Source organism: Petromyzon marinus, assembly GCF_048934315.1.
Source record: "Petromyzon marinus isolate PM22_M1 ecotype Great Lakes invasive population chromosome 80 unlocalized genomic scaffold, UKy_Petmar_22M1.pri1.0 chr80_unloc.4, whole genome shotgun sequence".
NCBI lineage: Eukaryota > Metazoa > Chordata > Hyperoartia > Petromyzontiformes > Petromyzontidae > Petromyzon > Petromyzon marinus.
This window is the reverse complement of record NW_027422632.1, coordinates 202,570-224,591: the sequence shown is the minus strand read 5'-3', so window position 1 is coordinate 224,591 and position 22,022 is coordinate 202,570. Positions and strand designations below refer to the sequence as shown.

Below are 22,022 nucleotides of genomic sequence, written 5' to 3'. Positions count from 1 at the left end.
TGACCCGCTCACTCACGAGTGGTGAGTAGGCGGGTGGGCGGGGTTGGTGGGTGGGTTGGTTGGTGGGTGGGTGGGTGAGGGGAGTGGGGGGGTGGGTGAGTGGGTGGGTGGGTGAGGGGGTGAGTGGGTGGGTGAGTGGGTGAGTGAGTGGGTGAGTGGGTGGTTGGGTGAGGGGGTGGGTGGGTGAGGGTGTGAGTGGGTGTGTGAGTGGGTGGGTGAGTGGGTGGGTGAGTGGGTGAGTGAGTGAGTGGGTGGGTGGGTGAGTGGGTCGGTGAGTGGGTGAGTGGGTGGGTGGGTGAGTGGGTGGGTGAGTGAGTGGGTGGGTGGGTGAGTGGGTGAGGGGGTGGGTGAGTGAGTGGGTGAGTGGGTGGGTGAGTGAGTGAGTGGGTGGGTGAGTGGGTGGGTGGGTGAGTGGGTGGGTGGGTGAGTGGGTGGGTGGGTGGGTGAGGGGGTGGGTGGGTGAGTGGGTGAGGGGGTGGGTGAGTGAGTGGGTGAGTGGGTGGGTGAGTGGGTGAGTGGGTGGGTGAGGGGGTGAGTGGGTGAGTGAGTGGGTGAGTGAGTGGGTGAGTGGGTGAGTGGGTGGGTGAGTGAGTGGGTGGGTGGGTGGGTGAGTGGGTGGGTGAGGGGTGGGTGAGTGGGTGGGTGGGTGAGTGGGTGGGCGGGTGGGTGAGTGAGTGGGTGGGTGAGGGGGTGAGTGGGTGTGTGAGTGGGTGGGTGAGTGGGTGGGTGAGTGAGTGAGTGGGTGGGTGGGTGAGTGGGTCGGTGAGTGGGTGAGTGGGTGGGTGGGTGAGTGGGTGGGTGAGTGAGTGGGTGGGTGGGTGAGTGGGTGAGGGGGTGGGTGAGTGAGTGGGTGAGTGGGTGGGTGAGTGAGTGAGTGGGTGGGTGAGTGGGTGGGTGGGTGAGTGGGTGGGTGGGTGAGGGGGTGGGTGAGTGGGTGGGTGGGTGAGTGGGTGGGCGGGTGGGTGAGTGAGTGGGTGGGTGAGGGGGTGAGTGGGTGTGTGAGTGGGTGGGTGAGTGGGTGGGTGAGTGAGTGAGTGGGTGGGTGGGTGAGTGGGTCGTGAGTGGGTGAGTGGGTGGGTGGGTGAGTGGGTGGGTGAGTGAGTGGGTGGGTGGGTGAGTGGGTGAGGGGGTGGGTGAGTGAGTGGGTGAGTGGGTGGGTGAGAGTGAGTGGGTGGGTGAGTGGGTGGGTGGGTGAGTGGGTGGGTGGGTGAGTGGGTGGGTGGGTGGGTGAGGGGGTGGGTGGGTGAGTGGGTGAGGGGGTGGGTGAGTGAGTGGGTGAGTGGGTGGGTGAGTGGGTGAGTGGGTGGGTGAGGGGGTGAGTGGGTGAGTGAGTGGGTGAGTGAGTGGGGTGAGTGGGTGAGTGGGTGGGTGAGTGAGTGGGTGGGTGGGTGGGTGAGTGGGTGGGTGAGGGGGTGGGTGAGTGGGTGGGTGGGTGAGTGGGTGGGCGGGTGGGTGAGTGAGTGGGTGGGTGAGGGGGTGAGTGGGTGTGTGAGTGGGTGGGTGAGTGGGTGGGTGAGTGGGTGAGTGGGTGAGTGGGTGGGTGAGTGAGTGGGTGGGTGGGTGGGTGAGTGGGTGGGTGAGGGGGTGGGTGAGTGGGTGGGTGGGTGAGTGGGTGGGCGGGTGGGTGAGTGGTGGGTGGGTGAGGGGGTGAGTGGGTGTGTGAGTGGGTGGGTGAGTGGGTGGGTGAGTGGGTGAGTGAGTGAGTGAGTGGGTGGGTGGATGAGTGAGTGGGTCGGTGAGTGGGTGAGTGGGTGGGTGGGTGAGTGGGTGGGCGGGTGAGTGAGTGGGTGGGGTGGGTGAGTGGGTGGGTGGGTAGGTGGGTGAGTGGGTGAGTGGGTGGGTGTGTGGGTGTGTGGGTGGGTGGGTGAGTGGGTGGGTAGGTGGGTGGGTGGGTGGGTGAGTGGGTGAGTGAGTGGGTGGGTGAGTGGGTGGGTGAGTGAGTGGGTGGGTGGGTGAGTGGGTGGGTGAGTGGGTGGGTGGGTGAGTGGGTGAGTGGGTGGGTGGATTGGTGAGTGGTTGGGTGAGTGGGTGGGTGAGTGAGTGAGTGGGTGTGTGGGGTGGGTGAGTGGGTGAGTGGGTGAGTGGTGGGTGGGTGTGTGGGTGGGTGGGTGAGTGGGTGGGTGAGTGGGTGGGTGAGTGGGTGGGTGGGTAGGTGGGTGAGTGAGTGGGTGGGTGTGTGGGTGGGTGGGTGGGTGAGTGGGTGGGTGGGTAGGTGGGTGACTGGGTGGGTGAGTGGGTGGGTGGGTGAGTGGGTGGGTGGGTGGGTGAGTGAGTGGGTGGGTGGGTGAGTGACTGAGTGAGTGAGTGAGTGATTGAATGACTGAGCGAGCGACTGACTGAGCGACTGACTGAGCGACTGAGTGAGTGTGTGAGTGGGTGAGTGACTGACTGAGTGAATGACTGAGTGAGCGACCGAGTGAGTGACTGAGTGACTGAGTGAGTGAATGACTGAGTGAGTGAGTGAGTGATTGAATGACTGAGCGAGCGACTGACTGAGCGACTGACTGAGTGACTGAGTGAGTGTGTGAGTGGGTGAGTGACTGAGTGAGTGAGTGACTGAGTGACTGAGTGAGTGAATGAATGAGCGAGCGACTGACTGAGTGAGTGAGCGAGCGACCGACTGAGCGACTGAGTGAGTGAGCGCCACCACAATGATTCTTCCCCCCTTGCCCCTTGCCTCTGCTCCCCGCAGGACGGACGGCATCCTGTCCTCGCTGATCCGGGCCGGCGTCGCCGCGTCTGGCTCCGGTGGTGGCTCCGGTGGTGGCTCCGGTGGTGGCTCCGGTGGTGGCTCCGGTGGTGGCTCCGGTGGTGGCTCCGGTGGTGGCTCCGGCGGTGGTGGTGGTCGCTTGTGGTACGTGCTGGACGGGCCCGTCGACGCGGCGTGGGTAGAGAACCTGAACACGGTGCTGGACGACAACAGGAAGCTGTGCCTCAGCTCGGGGGAGATCATCAAACTCACCGAGGTGAGGGTGGGTGGGTGTGAGAGAGAGAGACGTGGTGGGTGGGGGGTGAGAGAGGCGTGGTGGGGGGAGAGATGTGGGTGGGTGGGTGTGAGAGAGTCGTGGTGGGTGGGTGAGAGAGAGGCGTGGTGGGTGGGGGTGAGAGAGGCGTGGTGGGGGGAGAGATGTGGGTGGGTGGGTGTGAGAGAGACGTGGTGGGTGGGTGTGAGAGAGGCGTGGGTGGTGGGGGGTGAGAGAGACGTGGTGGGTGGGTGTGAGAGAGACGTGGTGGGTGGGTGTGAGAGAGACGTGGTGGGTGGGTGTGAGAGAGGCGTGGGTGGTGGGGGGTGAGAGAGACGTGGTGGGTGGGTGTGAGAGAGACGTGGTGGGTGGGTGTGAGAGAGACGTGGTGGGTGGGTGTGAGAGAGGCGTGGTGGGGGGAGAGACGTGGTGGGTGGGTGAGAGAGACGTGGTGGGGGGAGAGACGTGGTGGGTGGGTGAGAGAGAGGAGTGGTGGGTGGGTGTGAGAGACGTGGTGGGTGGGTGTGAGAGAGACGTGGTGGGTGGGGGTGAGAGAGACGTGGTGGGTGGGTGTGAGAGAGACGAGGTGGGTGGGTCTGAGAGGCGTGGTGGGTGGGTGTGAGAGAGACGTGGTGGGTGGGTGTGAGAGAGACGTGGTGGGTGGGTGTGAGAGAGACGTGGTGGGTGGGTGTGAGAGGCGTGGTGGGTGGGTGTGAGAGAGACGTGGTGGGTGGGTGTGAGAGGCGTGGTGGGTGGGTGTGAGAGAGACGTGGGTGGGTGGGTGTGAGAGAGGCGTGGGTGGTGGGGGGTGAGGCGTGGTGGGTGGGTGTGAGAGAGACGTGGGTGGGTGGGTGAGAGAGAGGCGTGGTGGGTGGGTGAGAGAGGCGTGGTGGGTGGGTGTGAGAGAGACGTGGTGGGTGGGTGTGAGAGAGACGTGGTGGGTGGGTGTGAGAGAGACGTGGTGGGTGAGTGTGAGAGAGGCGTGGGTGGTGGGGGGTGAGAGAGACGTGGTGGGGGGAGAGACGTGGTGGGTGGGTGAGAGAGAGACGTGGTGGGTGGGTGTGAGAGAGACGTGGTGGATGGGTGTGTGAGAGACGTGGTGGGTGGGTGAGAGAGAGACGTGGTGGGTGGGTGTGAGAGAGGCGTGGGTGGTGGTGGTGTGGGTGTAGAAGTTCACCGCTGTGATGTTCCCCCTCTCTACCCCCACCACGACCACCACCATCACCACCATCACCTCCACCACCACCACCCCCACCACCACCACCACCACCACCCCCACCACCACCACCATCACCCTCACCACCACCACCACCACCCTCACCACCTCCACCACCACCATCACCACCACCACCACCATCACCACCACTACCAACCTCACCACCACCACCACCACCATCACCACCACCACCACCCCCACCACCACCCCCACCACCACCCTCACCACCACCATCACCACCACCCTCACCACCACCACCACCACACCCATCACCACCCTCATCACCACCACCCTCATCACCACCCTCATCACCACCACCATCACCACCACCACCCTCACCACCACCACCACCCTCACCACCCCCACCACCACCACCACCACCCCCAGTCCCAGACGCTGATGTTTGAGGTTCAGGACCTGTGCGTGGCGTCCCCTGCCACCGTGTCTCGCTGCGGCATGGTCTACCTGGGCGCCGGCACGCTCACCGCCACCACCATCGCCGAGGCCTGGCTGGCCAGGCTGGCCAGGCCGGCCAGGCCGGCCGGCCCCGCCGGCCCCGCCGGCCCCGCCGGCCCCGCCGCTGCCCTGGTGCCGGCGCTGCGATCCCTGTTACAGCGCCTGCTGCCGGTACGGGAGCGCTCCGCACTGTACTCCGCACTGACGGCCGCACTGTACGCCGCACTGTACGCCGCACTATACACTACACTGTACACTACACACTACACTATACACTACTCTACACTATACACTACACTACTATACACTACACTATACACTACACTACTATACACTACACTACTATACACTATACACTACACTACTATACACTACAGTACTATACACTACACTACTATACACTACACTACTATACACTACACTACTATACACTATACACTACACTACTATACACTACAGTACTATACACTACACTACTATACACTACACTATACACTACACTATACACACACTATACACTACTATACACTACACTATACACTACACTATACTACTATACACTACACTATCCACTTCACTATTAAAAAACTATACTATAATACACTACTGTGTGTGTACTGCGTGTATACTGTGTGTACTGTGTGTGTACTGTGTGTGCACTGTATGTACTGTATACAGGACGCGGTGCGCTGGGTGCGTGCCAGTGCGGTGGAGCTGGTGGCCTCTGTGGACGTGAATCTGGCGGCCGGACTCCTGAACATCTTGGACTGCTTCCTGCAGCCCCTACAGGTCACTCACTCACTCATTCACTCACTCACTCATTCACTCACTTACTTACTTACTGACTCAACCACTCACCCACTCACTCACTTACTCACTCACCCATTCACTCACCCACTCATTCACTCACTCATTCACTCACTCACTCATCACTCACTCACTCACCCACTCAATCACTCATTCACTCACTCACTCATCACTCACTCACCCACTCACTCACTCACCCACTCATGCACTCACTTACTTACTCACTGCACGGTGCTCGAATGGTGTACAGTGTGGCCATGTTGTACAGTGTGGCCATGTTGTACAGTGTTGGCCATGTTGTACAGTGTTGGCCATGTTGCACAGTGTTGCCATGTTGTACAGTGTTGCCATGTTGTACAGTGTGGCCATGTTGTACAGTGTTGGCCATGTTGTACAGTGTGGCCATGTTGCACAGTGTGGCCATGTTGTACAGTGTGGCCATGTTGTACAGTGTGGCCATGTTGTACAGTGTGGCCATGTTGTACAGTGTGGCCATGTTGAACAGTGTGGCCATGTTGAACAGTGTGGCCATGTTGAACAGTGTGGCCATGTTGCACAGTGTGGCCATGTTGTACAGTGTGGCCATGTTGTACAGTGTGGCCATGTTGTACAGTGTGGCCATGTTGCACAGTGTGGCCATGTTGTACAGTGTGGCCATGTTGTACAGTGTGGCCATGTTGTACAGTGTGGCCATGTTGCACAGTGTGGCCATGTTGTACAGTGTGGCCATGCTGAACAGTGTGGCCATGTTGCACAGTGTGGCCATGTTGTACAGTGTGGCCATGTTGTACAGTGTGGCCATGTTGTACAGTGTGGCCATGTTGCACAGTGTGGCCATGTTGCACAGTGTGGCCATGTTGGACAGTGTGGCCATGTTGAACAGTGTGGCCATGTTGCACAGTGTGGCCATGTTGCACAGTGTGGCCATGTTGCACAGTGTGGCCATGTTGCACAGTGTGGCCATGTTGTACAGTGTGGCCATGTTGAACAGTGTGGCCATGTTGCACAGTGTGGCCATGTTGTACAGTGTGGCCATGTTGAACAGTGTGGCCATGTTGAACAGTGTGGCCATGTTGAACAGTGTGGCCATGTTGCACAGTGTGGCCATGTTGCACAGTGTGGCCATGTTGTACAGTGTGGCCATGTTGCACAGTGTGGCCATGTTGTACAGTGTGGCCATGTTGTACAGTGTGGCCATGTTGCACAGTGTGGCCATGTTGTACAGTGTGGCCATGTTGAACAGTGTGGCCATGTTGAACAGTGTGGCCATGTTGTACAGTGTGGCCATGTTGTACAGTGTGGCCATGTTGTACAGTGTGGCCATGTTGCACAGTGTGGCCATGTTGTACAGTGTGGCCATGTTGTACAGTGTGGCCATGTTGAACAGTGTGGCCATGTTGCACAGTGTGGCCATGTTGCACAGTGTGGCCATGTTGCACAGTGTGGCCATGTTGCACAGTGTGGCCATGTTGCACAGTGTGGCCATGTTGAACAGTGTGGCCATGTTGTACAGTGTGGCCATGTTGTACAGTGTGGCCATGTTGCACAGTGTGGCCATGTTGCACAGTGTGGCCATGTTGTACAGTGTGGCCATGTTGCACAGTGTGGCCATGTTGTACAGTGTGGCCATGTTGTACAGTGTGACCATGTTGTACAGTGTGGCCATGTTGTACAGTGTGGCCATGTTGTACAGTGTTGGCCATGTTGTACAGTGTTGCGATGCTTCACAGCTTGGTCACGTTGTACGGCGTGCTAACGCACAGGCCTTGCGATACTGTACATTTGCCGGTGTTGTTAAAAGTATTGCTTTCGTGACTGCAGGGATTAATATTCTTGGTTCTTTCGGTAAAGTCACCACCACGTAGAAGGGGAAACAATAAAATGATGAAAAGATGAATATTATTCTATTGTTTCCCTTCTACGTGGTGACTTTACCGAAAGAACCAAGAATATATTTTTTATTATTTTATTGTTTCCCTTCTACGTGGAGACTTTACCGAAAGAACCAAGAATATATACTCTATGAGAATCTTTGTATGTCTGGGTATCTCTGTGTACAGTTTATGAATGAGTCTCTATCAATGTCTACGTATCTCTATTAGTTGCTATACATCTCTATGAGTCTCTGTATATCTCTGAATGTTTATGTATCTATTTGTATCTCTATGAGTCTCCATGTGTCTCTATGAGTATCCTTGAGTATGCACCTATATACATTAGACTGTGTATGTCTCTATGTAGGTATCTAAGTCTTTATATGTACAACTCTATGGATCTCTATGAGTCTCCATGTATCTCTACGTATCTCTATAAGTCCCTATGTATATCTATGATTCTCTACGTATCTCTATACAGTGAGGGAAAAAAAGTATTTGATCCCCTGCTGATTTTGTACGTGTTTGCCCACTGACAATGAAGTGATCAGTCTATAATTTTAATGGTAGGTTTATTTGAACAGTGAGAGACAGAATAACAGCAACAACAACAACAAAATCCAGAAAAAAGCATGTCAAAAATATTATAAATTGATTTGCATTTTAATGAGGGAAATAAGTATTTGACCCCCTCTCAATCAGAAAGATTTCTGGCTCCCAGGTGTCTTTTGTACATGTAACGAGCTGAGATTAGGAGCACACTCTTAAAGGGAGTGCTCCTCCTAATCTCAGCTCGTCACCTGTATAAAAGACACCCGTCCACACAAGCAAGCAGTCAATCAATCAATCAGATTCCAAACCCCTCCACCGTGGGCCAGGACCAAAGAGCTCTCCAAGGATGTCGGTGGACAAGAATTGTAGACCTGCACACGACGCTGGAATGGGCTACAAGGCCATTGTTAATGAGGCCCAAGATTCCTCTCCTCACAGGTGGCCGGCGGTGGGGACATCGGCCCGGCCCGGCGTGCCCAGCGCCGCCGGCAGCACCGTGAGGAGGAGGAGGCGGAAGAGGCGGTGGAGGAGGCGGTGGAGGCGGTGGTGCCTCCCGTGCTGCTGGAGGCCTGGGTGGTGTTTGCGTTGGTGTGGAGCGTCGGAGGCAGCTGTGACGCCGTGTCGCGGACTCGGTTCAGCCGTTGGCTCCGGGACAAGATGGCCGCCGAGGAGGTGGCCATCTTGTCTCTGTCTCACCGTGTGTCTCGCTCTCGCTCGCGCTCGTCCGTGTGTCTCTGTCGTCTGTGTCTCTCGTCGTCCGTGTATCTCTCTCTATGTCTCTCTCGTCCGTGTCTCTCTCACTGTGTCTCTCTCGTCGTGTCTGTCTTGTCCGTGTATCTCTCTCTGTGTCTCTCTCGTCCATGTCTCTCTCACTGTGTGCCTCTCTCTCGCTCGTCCGTGTGTCTCTGTCCGTCCGTGTATCTCTCTCGTCCGTGTCTCTCTCTCTGTGTCTCTCTCGTCCGTGTCTCTCTCTCTGTGTCTCTCTCGTCCGTGTCTCTCTCACTGTGTCTCTCTCGTCGTGTCTGTCTTGTCCGTGTATCTCTCTCTGTGTCTCTCTCGTCCGTGTCTCTCTCACTGTGTGCCTCTCTCTCGCTCGTCCGTGTGTCTCTCGTCGTCCGTGTGTCTCTGTCCGTCCGTGTGTCTCTATCGTCCTTGTCTCTCTCTCTGTGTCTCTCTCTCTGTGTCTCTCTCGTCGTGTCTGTCTTGTCCGTGTATCTTTTTCTGTGTCTCTCTCGTCCATGTCTCTCTCACTGTGTGCCTCTCTCTCGCTCGTCCGTGTGTCTCTGTCGTCTGTGTCTCTCGTCGTCCGTGTATCTTTCTCTGTGTCTCTCTCGTCCGTGTCTCTCTCTCTCTCACCGTGTCTCTCTCGTTGTGTCTGTCTCGTCCGTGTATCTCTCTCTGTGTCTCTCTCGTCCATGTCTCTCTCACTGTGTGCCTCTCTCTCACTGTGTGCCTCTCTCTCGCTCGTCCGTGTGTCTCTCTCTGTGTCTCTCTCGTCCATGTCTCTCTCACTGTGTCTCTCTCGTCGTGTCTGTCTTGTCCGTGTATCTCTCTCTGTGTCTCTCTCGTCCGTGTCTCTCTCACTGTGTGCCTCTCTCTCGCTCGTCCGTGTGTCTTTCGTCGTCCGTGTGTCTCTGTCCGGCCGTGTATCTCTCTCGTCCGTGTCTCTCTCTCGTCCGTGTCTCTCGTCCGTTTGTGTCTCTCTCACCGTGTCTCTCTCTCGTCCGTGTATCTCTCTCACCGTGTCTCTCGTCCGTGTCTCTCGTCCGTGTCTCCCTCTCACCGTGTCTCTCGTCCGTCCGTGTCTCTCTCTCGTCCGTGTCTCTCTCTCACCATGTCTCTCTCACCGTGTCTCTCTTACCGTGTCTCTCTCTCGTCCGTGTATCTCGTCATCCTTGTATCTCTCTCGTCCATGTGTCTCTCACCGTGTCTCTCTCACCGTGTCTCTCTCTCACCGTCTCTGTCTCACCGTGTCTCTCTCACCGTGTCTCTCTCGTCCATGTCTCTCTCGTCCGTGTCTCTCTCACCGTGTCTCTCTCACCGTGTCTCTCTCACCGTGTCTCTCTCGTCCATGTCCCTCTCTCGTCCGTGTCTCTCTCACCGTGTCTCTCTCTCTCGCCGTGTCTTTCTCTCGCCGTGTCTCTCTCTCACCGTGTATCTCTGACCGTGTCTCTCTCTCACCGTGTCTCTCTCTCACCGTGTCTCTCTCACCGTGTCTCTCTCTCACCGTGTCTCTCTCGCCGTGTCTCTCTCTCACCGTGTCTCTCTCACCGTGTCTCTCTCACCGTGTATCTCTGACCGTGTCTCTCTCTCACCGTGTCTCTCTCTCACCGTGTCTCTCTCACCGTGTCTCTCTCTCACCGTGTCTCTCTCGCCGTGTCTCTCTCTAGCCGTGTCTCTCTCACCGTGTCTCTCTCACCGTGTCTCTCTCCCCGTGTCTCTCCGTGTCTCTCTCACCGTGTCTCTCTCCCCGTGTCTCTCTCACCGTGTCTCTCTCACCGAGTCTCACCGTGTCTGCCCGTGTCTCTCTCCCCGTGTCTCACCGTGTCTCACTCCCCGTGTCTCTCTCACCGTGTCTCTCTCACCGTGTGTCTCTCTCACCGTGTCTCTCTCACCGTGTCTCTCTCACCGTGTCTCTCTCACCGTGTCTCTCTCACCGTGTCTCTCTCACCGTGTCTCTCTCCCTGTGGCTGACCGTGTCTCTCTCACCGTGTCTCTCTCACCGTGTCTCTCTCACCGTGTCTCACCGTGTCTGCCCGTGTCTCTCTCCCCGTGTCTCACCGTGTCTCTCTCCCCGTGTCTCTCTCACCGTGTCTCTCTCACCGTGTCTCTCTCACCGTGTGTCTCTCTCACCGTGTCTCTCTCACCGTGTCTCTCTCACCGTGTCTCTCTCACCGTGTCTCTCTCACCGTGTCTCTCTCCCCGCGTCTCTCTCACCGTGTCTCTCTCCCCGTGTCTCTCTCACCGTGTCTCTCTCACCGTGTGTCTCTCTCACCGTGTCTCTCTCACCGTGTCTCTCTCACCGTGTCTCTCTCACCGTGTCTCCCTCACCGTGTCTCTCTCACCGTGTCCCTCTCACCGTGTCTCTCTCACCGTGTCTCTCTCACCGTGTCTCACCGTGTCTCTCTCACCGTGTCTCTCTCTCACCGTGTCTCTCTCACCGTGTCTCTCTCACCGTGTCTCTCTCTCACCGTGTCTCTCTCACCGTGTCTCTCTCACCGTGTCTCACCGTGTCTCCCCGTGTCTCTCTCCCCGTGTCTCACCGTGTCTCTCTCACCATGTCTCTCTCACCGTGTCTCTCTCCCCGCGTCTCTCTCACCGTGTCTCTCTCACTGTGTCTCTCTCACCGTGTCTCTCTCACCATGTCTCTCACCGTGTGTCTCTCTCACCGTGTCTCTCTCGTCGGTGTCTCTCTCACCGTGTCTCTCTCCCCGTGTCTCTCTCCCCGTGTCTCTCTCACCGTGTTTCTCTCACCGCATCTCTCTCACCGTGTCTCTCTCTCACCGTGTCTCTCTCACCGCATCTCTCTCCCCGTGTCTCTCTCTCACCGGGTATCTCTCACCGTGTCTCTCTCACCGTGTCTCTCCGTCCATGTCTCTCTCTCACCGTGTCTCTCACCGTGTCTCTCTCTCTCACCGTGTCTCTCTCCCCGTGTCTCTCTCTCACCGTGTCTCTCTCTCACCGTGTCTCTCTCACCGTGTCTCTCTCTGGTCCGTGTATCTCTCACCGTGTCTCTCTCACCGTGTCTCTCTCACCATGTCTCTCTCACCGTGTCTCTCTCACCATGTCTCTCTCACCGTGTCTCTCTCACCGTGTCTCTCGCCGTGTCTCTCTCCCTGTGTCCTACCGTGTCTCTCTCGTCCATGTCCCTCTCTCACCGTGTCTCTCTCGTCCATGTCCCTCTCTCACCGTGTCTCTCTCACCGTGTCTCTCTCTCACCGTGTCTCTCTCCGCGTGTCTCTCTCACCGTGTCTCCCTTTCACCGTGTCTCTCTCACCGTGTATCTCTCCCCGTGTCTCCCCGTGTCTCACCGTGTCTCTCTCCCCGTGTCTCTCTCCCCGTGTCTCACCGTGTCTTACCGTGTCTCTCTCGTCCATGTCTCTCTCTCACCGTGTCTCTCTCACCGTGTCTCTCTCTCCGTGTCTCTCTCACCGTGTCTCTCTCACCGTGTCTCTCTCCCCGAGGCTCTCTCCCTGTGTCTCACCGTGTCTCCCCGTGTCTCACCGTGTCTCTCTCACCGTGTCTCCCCGTGTCTCCCCGTGTCTCACTGTGTCTCTCTTCCCGTGTCTCCCCGTGTCTCACCGTATCTCACCGTGTCTCCCCGTGTCTCACCGTGACTCCCCGTGTCTCTCTCCCCGTGTCTCACCGTGTCTCCCTGTGTCTCACCGTGTCTCTCTGCCCGTGTTTCACCGTGTCTCCCCGTGTCTCCCCGTGTCTCACCGTGTCTCTCTCCCCGTGTCTCTCTCCCCATGTCTCACGGTGTCTCACCGTGTCTCACCGTGTCTCTCTCGTCCATGTCTCTATCACCGTGTCTCTCTCACCGTGTCTCTCTCACCGTGTCTCTCTCACCGTGTCTCTCTCTTCGAGTCTCTCTCCCTGTGTCTCCCCATGTCTCACCGTGTCTCTCTCACCGTGTCTCTCTCCCCGTGTCTCTCTCCCGTGTTTCTCTCCCCGTGTCTCTCTCCCCGTGTATCCCCGTGTCTCACCGTGTCTCCCTGTGTCTCACCGTGTCTCACCATGTCTCTCTCACCGTGTCTCTCTCCCCGTGTCTCCCCGTGTCTCACCGTATCTCACCGTGTCTCCCCGTGTCTCACCGTGTCTCTCTCTCTCGCCGTGTCTCTCTCTCGCCGTGTCTCTCTCTCTCGCCTGTCTCTCTCACCGTGTCTCCCCGTGTCTCACCGTGTCTCTCTCACCGTGTCTCTCTCCCCGTGTCTCTCCGTGTCTCTCTCACCGTGTCTTTCTCTCCCCGTGTCTTTCTCTCCCCGTGTCTCTCTCACCGTCTCTCTCCCCGTGTCTCCCCGTGTCTCTCTCCCCGTGTCTCTCAGCTGCGTCTCCCGTTCCCGGACGAGGGCTTGGTCTATGACTACCGTGTCTCTCTCCCCGTGTCTCTCTCCCCGTGTCTCTCTCTCCCCGTGTCTCTCTCTCCCCGTGTCTCTCTCTCCCCGTGTCTCCCCGTGTCTCTCTCCCCGTGTCTCTCAGCTGCGTCTCCCGTTCCCGGACGAGGGCTTGGTCTATGACTACCGTGTCTCTCTCCCCGTGTCTCTCTCACCGTGTCTCTCTCTCCCTGTATCTCCCCGTGTCTCACCGTGTCTCTCTCCCCGTGTCTCTCAGCTGCGTCTCCCGTTCCCGGACGAGGGCTTGTTCTATGACTGTCATGTCTCTCAGCTGCGTCTCTCTCACCGTGTCTCTCAGCTGCATCTCTCTCACCGTGTCTCTCTCCCCGTGTCTTCCCGTGTCTCCCCGTGTCTCCCCGTGTCTCTCAGCTGCGTCTCTCTAACAGTGTCTCTCACCCCGTGTCTCCCCGTGTCTCCCCGTGTCTCCCCGTGTCTCTCTCACCGTGTCTCTCTCCCCGTGTCTCTCTCCCCGTGTCTCCCTCCCCGTGTCTCTCTCACCGTGTCTCTCTCCCCGTGTCTCTCAGCTGCGTCTCCCGTTCCCGGACGAGGGCTTGGTCTATGACTACCGTGTCTCTCTCCCCGTGTCTCTCTCCCCGTGTCTCTCTCCCCGTGTCTCTCTCCCCGTGTCTCTCTCCCCGTGTCTCTCAGATGCGTCTCCCGTTCCCGGAAGAGGGCTTGGTCTATGACTACCGTGTCTCTCTCACCGTGTCTCTCTCACCGTGTCCCTCTCCCCGTGTCTCTCTCACTGTGTCTCTCTCCCCGTGTCTCTCTCCCCGTGTCTCTCTCCCCGTGTCTCTCTCCCCGTGTCTCTCAGCTGCGTCTCCCGTTCCCGGACGAGGGCTTGGTCTATGACTACCGTGTCTCTCTCCCCGTGTCTCTCTCACCGTGTCTCACCGTGTCTCTCTCTCCGTGTCTCTCTCCCCGTGTCTCTCTCCCCGTGTCTCTCTCCCCGTGTCTCTCTCCCCGTGTCTCTCACCATGTCTCTCTCCCCGTGTCTCTCTCCCCGTGTCTCTCTCCCCATGTCTCTCGCACCGTGTCTTTCTCACCGTGTCTCTCTCCCCGTGTCTCTCTCCCCGTGTCTCTCAGCTGCGTCTCTCTCCCCGTGTCTCTCTCCCCGTGTCTCTCTCCCCGTGTCTCCCCGTGTCTCCCCGTGTCTCTCTCACCGTGTCTCTCTCCCCGTATCTCTCTCCCCGTGTCTCTCTCCCCGTGTCTCTCTCCCCGTGTCTCTCTCCCCGTGTCTCCCCGTGTCTCCCCGTGTCTCTCAGCTGCGTCTCCTGTTCCCGGACGAGGGCTTGGTCTATGACTACCGTGTCTCTCTCCCCGTGTCTCTCTCCCCGTGTCTCTCTCCCCGTGTCTCTCTCCCCGTCTCTCTCTCCCCGTGTCTCCCCGTGTCTCCCCGTGTCTCTCCGTGTCTCTCAGCTGCGTCTCCCGTTCCCGGACGAGGGCTTGGTCTATGACTACCGTCTCTCTCTCCCCGTGTCTCTCTCCCCGTGTCTCTCTCCCCGTGTCTCTCTCCCCGTGTCTCTCTCCCCGTGTCTCCCCGTGTCTCCCCGTGTCTCTCCGTGTCTCTCAGCTGCGTCTCCCGTTCCCGGACGAGGACTTGGTCTATGACTACCGTGTCTCTCTCCCCGTGTCTCTCTCCCCGTGTCTCTCTCACCGTGTCTCACCGTGTCTCTCCGTGTCTCTCTCCCCGTGTCTCTCTCCCCGTGTCTCTCTCCCCGTGTCTCTCTCCTCGTGTCTCTCTGCCCGTGTCTCTATCCCCGTGTCTCTCAGCTGCGTCTCTCTCACCATGTCTCTCTCCCCGTGTCTCTCTCCCCGTGTCTCTCTCCCCATGTCTCTCGCACCGTGTCTCTCTCACCGTGTCTCTCTCCCCGTGTCTCTCTCCCCGTGTCTCTCAGCTGCGTCTCTCTCCCCGTGTCTCTCTCCCCGTGTCTCTCTCCCCGTGTCTCCCCGTGTCTCCCCGTGTCTCTCTCACCGTGTCTCTCTCCCCGTGTCTCTATCTCCGTGTCTCTCTCACCGTGTCTCTCTCACCGTGTCTCTCTCCCCGTGTCTCTCAGCTGCGTCTCCCGTTCCCGGACGAGGGCTTGGTCTATGACTACCATGTCTCTCTCCCCGTGTCTCTCTCCCCGTGTCTCTCTCCCCGTGTCTCTCTCCACGTGTCTCTCTCGCCGTGTCTCTCTCCCCGTGTCTCCCCGTGTCTCTCAGCTGCGTCTCCCGTTCCCGGACGAGGGCTTGGTCTATGACTACCGTGTCTCTCTCCCCGTGTCTCTCTCCCCGTGTCTCTCTCCCCGTGTCTCTCTCCCCGTGTCTCTCTCCCCGTGTCTCCCCGTGTCTCCCCGTGTCTCTCCGTGTCTCTCAGCTGCGTCTCCCGTTCCCGGACGAGGGCTTGGTCTATGACTACCGTCTCTCTCTCCCCGTGTCTCTCTCCCCGTGTCTCTCTCACCGTGTCTCTCTCACCGTGTCTCTCTCACCGTGTCTCTCTCTCACCGTGTCTCTCTCACCGTGTCTCTCTCACCGTGTCTCACCGTGTCTCCCCGTGTCTCTCTCCCCGTGTCTCACCGTGTCTCTCTCACCATGTCTCTCTCACCGTGTCTCTCTCCCCGCGTCTCTCTCACCGTGTCTCTCTCACTGTGTCTCTCTCACCGTGTCTCTCTCACCATGTCTCTCACCGTGTGTCTCTCTCACCGTGTCTCTCTCGTCGGTGTCTCTCTCACCGTGTCTCTCTCCCCGTGTCTCTCTCCCCGTGTCTCTCTCACCGTGTTTCTCTCACCGCATCTCTCTCACCGTGTCTCTCTCTCACCGTGTCTCTCTCACCGCATCTCTCTCCCCGTGTCTCTCTCTCACCGGGTATCTCTCACCGTGTCTCTCTCACCGTGTCTCTCCGTCCATGTCTCTCTCTCACCGTGTCTCTCACCGTGTCTCTCTCTCTCACCGTGTCTCTCTCCCCGTGTCTCTCTCTCACCGTGTCTCTCTCTCACCGTGTCTCTCTCACCGTGTCTCTCTCTGGTCCGTGTATCTCTCACCGTGTCTCTCTCACCGTGTCTCTCTCACCATGTCTCTCTCACCGTGTCTCTCTCACCATGTCTCTCTCACCGTGTCTCTCTCACCGTGTCTCTCGCCGTGTCTCTCTCCCTGTGTCCTACCGTGTCTCTCTCGTCCATGTCCCTCTCTCACCGTGTCTCTCTCGTCCATGTCCCTCTCTCACCGTGTCTCTCTCACCGTGTCTCTCTCTCACCGTGTCTCTCTCCGCGTGTCTCTCTCACCGTGTCTCCCTTTCACCGTGTCTCTCTCACCGTGTATCTCTCCCCGTGTCTCCCCGTGTCTCACCGTGTCTCTCTCCCCGTGTCTCTCTCCCCGTGTCTCACCGTGTCTTACCGTGTCTCTCTCGTCCATGTCTCTCTCTCACCGTGTCTCTCTCACCGTGTCTCTCTCTCCGTGTCTCTCTCACCGTGTCTCTCTCACCGTGTCTCTCTCCCCGAGGCTCTCTCCCTGTGTCTCACCGTGTCTCCCCGTGTCTCACCGTGTCTCTCTCACCGTGTCTCCCCGTGTCTCCCCGTGTCTCACTGTGTCTCTCTTCCCGTGTCTCCCCGTGTCTCACCGTATCTCACCGTGTCTCCCCGTGTCTCACCGTGACTCCCCGTGTCTCTCTCCCCGTGTCTCACCGTGTCTCCCTGTGTCTCACCGTGTCTCTCTGCCCGTGTTTCACCGTGTCTCCCCGTGTCTCCCCGTGTCTCACCGTGTCTCTCTCCCCGTGTCTCTCTCCCCATGTCTCACGGTGTCTCACCGTGTCTCACCGTGTCTCTCTCGTCCATGTCTCTATCACCGTGTCTCTCTCACCGTGTCTCTCTCACCGTGTCTCTCTCACCGTGTCTCTCTCTTCGAGTCTCTCTCCCTGTGTCTCCCCATGTCTCACCGTGTCTCTCTCACCGTGTCTCTCTCCCCGTGTCTCTCTCCCGTGTTTCTCTCCCCGTGTCTCTCTCCCCGTGTATCCCCGTGTCTCACCGTGTCTCCCTGTGTCTCACCGTGTCTCACCATGTCTCTCTCACCGTGTCTCTCTCCCCGTGTCTCCCCGTGTCTCACCGTATCTCACCGTGTCTCCCCGTGTCTCACCGTGTCTCTCTCTCTCGCCGTGTCTCTCTCTCGCCGTGTCTCTCTCTCTCGCCTGTCTCTCTCACCGTGTCTCCCCGTGTCTCACCGTGTCTCTCTCACCGTGTCTCTCTCCCCGTGTCTCTCCGTGTCTCTCTCACCGTGTCTTTCTCTCCCCGTGTCTTTCTCTCCCCGTGTCTCTCTCACCGTCTCTCTCCCCGTGTCTCCCCGTGTCTCTCTCCCCGTGTCTCTCAGCTGCGTCTCCCGTTCCCGGACGAGGGCTTGGTCTATGACTACCGTGTCTCTCTCCCCGTGTCTCTCTCCCCGTGTCTCTCTCTCCCCGTGTCTCTCTCTCCCCGTGTCTCTCTCTCCCCGTGTCTCCCCGTGTCTCTCTCCCCGTGTCTCTCAGCTGCGTCTCCCGTTCCCGGACGAGGGCTTGGTCTATGACTACCGTGTCTCTCTCCCCGTGTCTCTCTCACCGTGTCTCTCTCTCCCTGTATCTCCCCGTGTCTCACCGTGTCTCTCTCCCCGTGTCTCTCAGCTGCGTCTCCCGTTCCCGGACGAGGGCTTGTTCTATGACTGTCATGTCTCTCAGCTGCGTCTCTCTCACCGTGTCTCTCAGCTGCATCTCTCTCACCGTGTCTCTCTCCCCGTGTCTTCCCGTGTCTCCCCGTGTCTCCCCGTGTCTCTCAGCTGCGTCTCTCTAACAGTGTCTCTCACCCCGTGTCTCCCCGTGTCTCCCCGTGTCTCCCCGTGTCTCTCTCACCGTGTCTCTCTCCCCGTGTCTCTCTCCCCGTGTCTCCCTCCCCGTGTCTCTCTCACCGTGTCTCTCTCCCCGTGTCTCTCAGCTGCGTCTCCCGTTCCCGGACGAGGGCTTGGTCTATGACTACCGTGTCTCTCTCCCCGTGTCTCTCTCCCCGTGTCTCTCTCCCCGTGTCTCTCTCCCCGTGTCTCTCTCCCCGTGTCTCTCAGATGCGTCTCCCGTTCCCGGAAGAGGGCTTGGTCTATGACTACCGTGTCTCTCTCACCGTGTCTCTCTCACCGTGTCTCTCTCCCCGTGTCTCTCTCACTGTGTCTCTCTCCCCGTGTCTCTCTCCCCGTGTCTCTCTCCCCGTGTCTCTCTCCCCGTGTCTCTCAGCTGCGTCTCCCGTTCCCGGACGAGGGCTTGGTCTATGACTACCGTGTCTCTCTCCCCGTGTCTCTCTCACCGTGTCTCACCGTGTCTCTCTCTCCGTGTCTCTCTCCCCGTGTCTCTCTCCCCGTGTCTCTCTCCCCGTGTCTCTCTCCCCGTGTCTCTCACCATGTCTCTCTCCCCGTGTCTCTCTCCCCGTGTCTCTCTCCCCATGTCTCTCGCACCGTGTCTTTCTCACCGTGTCTCTCTCCCCGTGTCTCTCTCCCCGTGTCTCTCAGCTGCGTCTCTCTCCCCGTGTCTCTCTCCCCGTGTCTCTCTCCCCGTGTCTCCCCGTGTCTCCCCGTGTCTCTCTCACCGTGTCTCTCTCCCCGTATCTCTCTCCCCGTGTCTCTCTCCCCGTGTCTCTCTCCCCGTGTCTCTCTCCCCGTGTCTCCCCGTGTCTCCCCGTGTCTCTCAGCTGCGTCTCCTGTTCCCGGACGAGGGCTTGGTCTATGACTACCGTGTCTCTCTCCCCGTGTCTCTCTCCCCGTGTCTCTCTCCCCGTGTCTCTCTCCCCGTCTCTCTCTCCCCGTGTCTCCCCGTGTCTCCCCGTGTCTCTCCGTGTCTCTCAGCTGCGTCTCCCGTTCCCGGACGAGGGCTTGGTCTATGACTACCGTCTCTCTCTCCCCGTGTCTCTCTCCCCGTGTCTCTCTCCCCGTGTCTCTCTCCCCGTGTCTCTCTCCCCGTGTCTCCCCGTGTCTCCCCGTGTCTCTCCGTGTCTCTCAGCTGCGTCTCCCGTTCCCGGACGAGGACTTGGTCTATGACTACCGTGTCTCTCTCCCCGTGTCTCTCTCCCCGTGTCTCTCTCACCGTGTCTCACCGTGTCTCTCCGTGTCTCTCTCCCCGTGTCTCTCTCCCCGTGTCTCTCTCCCCGTGTCTCTCTCCTCGTGTCTCTCTGCCCGTGTCTCTATCCCCGTGTCTCTCAGCTGCGTCTCTCTCACCATGTCTCTCTCCCCGTGTCTCTCTCCCCGTGTCTCTCTCCCCATGTCTCTCGCACCGTGTCTCTCTCACCGTGTCTCTCTCCCCGTGTCTCTCTCCCCGTGTCTCTCAGCTGCGTCTCTCTCCCCGTGTCTCTCTCCCCGTGTCTCTCTCCCCGTGTCTCCCCGTGTCTCCCCGTGTCTCTCTCACCGTGTCTCTCTCCCCGTGTCTCTATCTCCGTGTCTCTCTCACCGTGTCTCTCTCACCGTGTCTCTCTCCCCGTGTCTCTCAGCTGCGTCTCCCGTTCCCGGACGAGGGCTTGGTCTATGACTACCATGTCTCTCTCCCCGTGTCTCTCTCCCCGTGTCTCTCTCCCCGTGTCTCTCTCCACGTGTCTCTCTCGCCGTGTCTCTCTCCCCGTGTCTCCCCGTGTCTCTCAGCTGCGTCTCCCGTTCCCGGACGAGGGCTTGGTCTATGACTACCGTGTCTCTCTCCCCGTGTCTCTCTCCCCGTGTCTCTCTCCCCGTGTCTCTCTCCCCGTGTCTCTCTCCCCGTGTCTCCCCGTGTCTCCCCGTGTCTCTCCGTGTCTCTCAGCTGCGTCTCCCGTTCCCGGACGAGGGCTTGGTCTATGACTACCGTCTCTCTCTCCCCGTGTCTCTCTCCCCGTGTCTCTCTCCCCGTGTCTCTCTCCCCGTGTCTCTCTCCCCGTGTCTCCCCGTGTCTCCCCGTGTCTCTCCGTGTCTCTCAGCTGCGTCTCCCGTTCCCGGACGAGGGCTTGGTCTATGACTACCGTGTCTCTCTCCCCGTGTCTCTCTCTCACCGTGTCTCTCTCTCACCGTGTCTCTCTCCCCGTGTCTCTCTCACCGTGTCTCTCACCCCGTGTCTCTCTCACCGTGTCTCTCTCACCGTGTCTCTCTCACCGTGTCTCTCTCTCACCGTGTCTCTCTCCCCGTGTCTCCCCGTGTCTCTCTCCCCGTGTCTCTCAGCTGTGTCTCCCGTTCCCGGACGAGGGCTTGGTCTATGACTACCGTGTCTCTCTCCCCGTGTCTCTCTCCCCGTGTCTCTCTCCCCATGTCTCTCTCCCCGTGTCTCCCCGTGTCTCCCCGTGTCTCTCTCCCCGTGTCTCCCCGTGTCTCCCCGTGTCTCTCAGCTGTGTCTCCCGTTCCCGGACGAGGGCTTGGTCTATGACTACCGTGTCTCTCTCCCCGTGTCTCTCTCACCGTGTCTCTCTCTCCCCGTGTCTCCCCGTGTCTCACCGTGTCTCTCTCCCCGTGTCTCTCAGCTGCGTCTCCCGTTCCCGGACGAGGGCTTGGTCTATGACTGTCATGTCTCTCAGCTGCGTCTCTCTCACCGTGTCTCTCAGCTGCGTCTCTCTCACCGTGTCTCTCTCCCCGTGTCTTCCCGTGTCTCCCCGTGTCTCCCCGTGTCTCTCAGCTGCGTCTCTCTAACCGTGTCTCTCACCCCGTGTCTCCCCGTGTCTCCCCGTGTCTCCCCGTGTCTCTCTCACCGTGTCTCTCTCCCCGTGTCTCTCTCCCCGTGTCTCTCTCCCCGTGTCTCTCTCCCCGTGTCTCTCTCCCCGTGTCTCTCTCGCCGTGTCTCTCTCCCCGTGTCTCCCCGTGTCTCTCAGCTGCGTCTCCCGTTCCCGGACGAGGGCTTGGTCTATGACTACCGTGTCTCTCTCCCCGTGTCTCTCTCCCCGTGTCTCTCTCCCCGTGTCTCTCTCCCCGTGTCTCTCTCCCCGTGTCTCCCCGTGTCTCCCCGTGTCTCTCCGTGTCTCTCAGCTGCGTCTCCCGTTCCCGGACGAGGGCTTGGTCTATGACTACCGTCTCTCTCTCCCCGTGTCTCTCTCCCCGTGTCTCTCTCCCCGTGTCTCTCTCCCCGTGTCTCTCTCCCCGTGTCTCCCCGTGTCTCCCCGTGTCTCTCCGTGTCTCTCAGCTGCGTCTCCCGTTCCCGGACGAGGGCTTGGTCTATGACTACCGTGTCTCTCTCCCCGTGTCTCTCTCTCACCGTGTCTCTCTCTCACCGTGTCTCTCTCCCCGTGTCTCTCTCACCGTGTCTCTCACCCCGTGTCTCTCTCACCGTGTCTCTCTCACCGTGTCTCTCTCACCGTGTCTCTCTCTCACCGTGTCTCTCTCCCCGTGTCTCCCCGTGTCTCTCTCCCCGTGTCTCTCAGCTGTGTCTCCCGTTCCCGGACGAGGGCTTGGTCTATGACTACCGTGTCTCTCTCCCCGTGTCTCTCTCCCCGTGTCTCTCTCCCCATGTCTCTCTCCCCGTGTCTCCCCGTGTCTCTCTCCCCGTGTCTCCCCGTGTCTCCCCGTGTCTCTCAGCTGTGTCTCCCGTTCCCGGACGAGGGCTTGGTCTATGACTACCGTGTCTCTCTCCCCGTGTCTCTCTCACCGTGTCTCTCTCTCCCCGTGTCTCCCCGTGTCTCACCGTGTCTCTCTCCCCGTGTCTCTCAGCTGCGTCTCCCGTTCCCGGACGAGGGCTTGGTCTATGACTGTCATGTCTCTCAGCTGCGTCTCTCTCACCGTGTCTCTCAGCTGCGTCTCTCTCACCGTGTCTCTCTCCCCGTGTCTTCCCGTGTCTCCCCGTGTCTCCCCGTGTCTCTCAGCTGCGTCTCTCTAACCGTGTCTCTCACCCCGTGTCTCCCCGTGTCTCCCCGTGTCTCCCCGTGTCTCTCTCACCGTGTCTCTCTCCCCGTGTCTCTCTCCCCGTGTCTCTCTCCCCGTGTCTCTCTCACCGTGTCTCTCTCCCCGTGTCTCTCAGCTGCGTCTCCCGTTCCCGGACGAGGGCTTGGTCTATGACTACCGTGTCTCTCTCCCCGTGTCTCTCTCCCCGTGTCTCTCTCCCCGTGTCTCTCTCCCT

General features: G+C 59.2%; 1 protein-coding gene across 1 annotated transcript in view; it reads left to right on the top strand.

Annotated features, from left to right (window-relative positions):
* The first annotated feature begins 6 nt into the window (after window positions 1–6).
* LOC142908366 (dynein axonemal heavy chain 1-like) overlaps window positions 7–22,022 on the top strand; it is a 49,602-nt gene continuing 27,586 nt past the window's right edge. Inside the window, exons 1-5 of the mRNA XM_076058936.1 lie at window positions 7–21; window positions 2,693–2,966; window positions 4,567–4,806; window positions 5,314–5,424; window positions 8,307–8,540. Coding sequence (XP_075915051.1) covers window positions 4,579–4,806; window positions 5,314–5,424; window positions 8,307–8,540 — 573 coding nt within the window. The 5' untranslated portion in view covers window positions 7–21; window positions 2,693–2,966; window positions 4,567–4,578. The remainder of the gene's footprint in view (window positions 22–2,692; window positions 2,967–4,566; window positions 4,807–5,313; window positions 5,425–8,306; window positions 8,541–22,022) is intronic.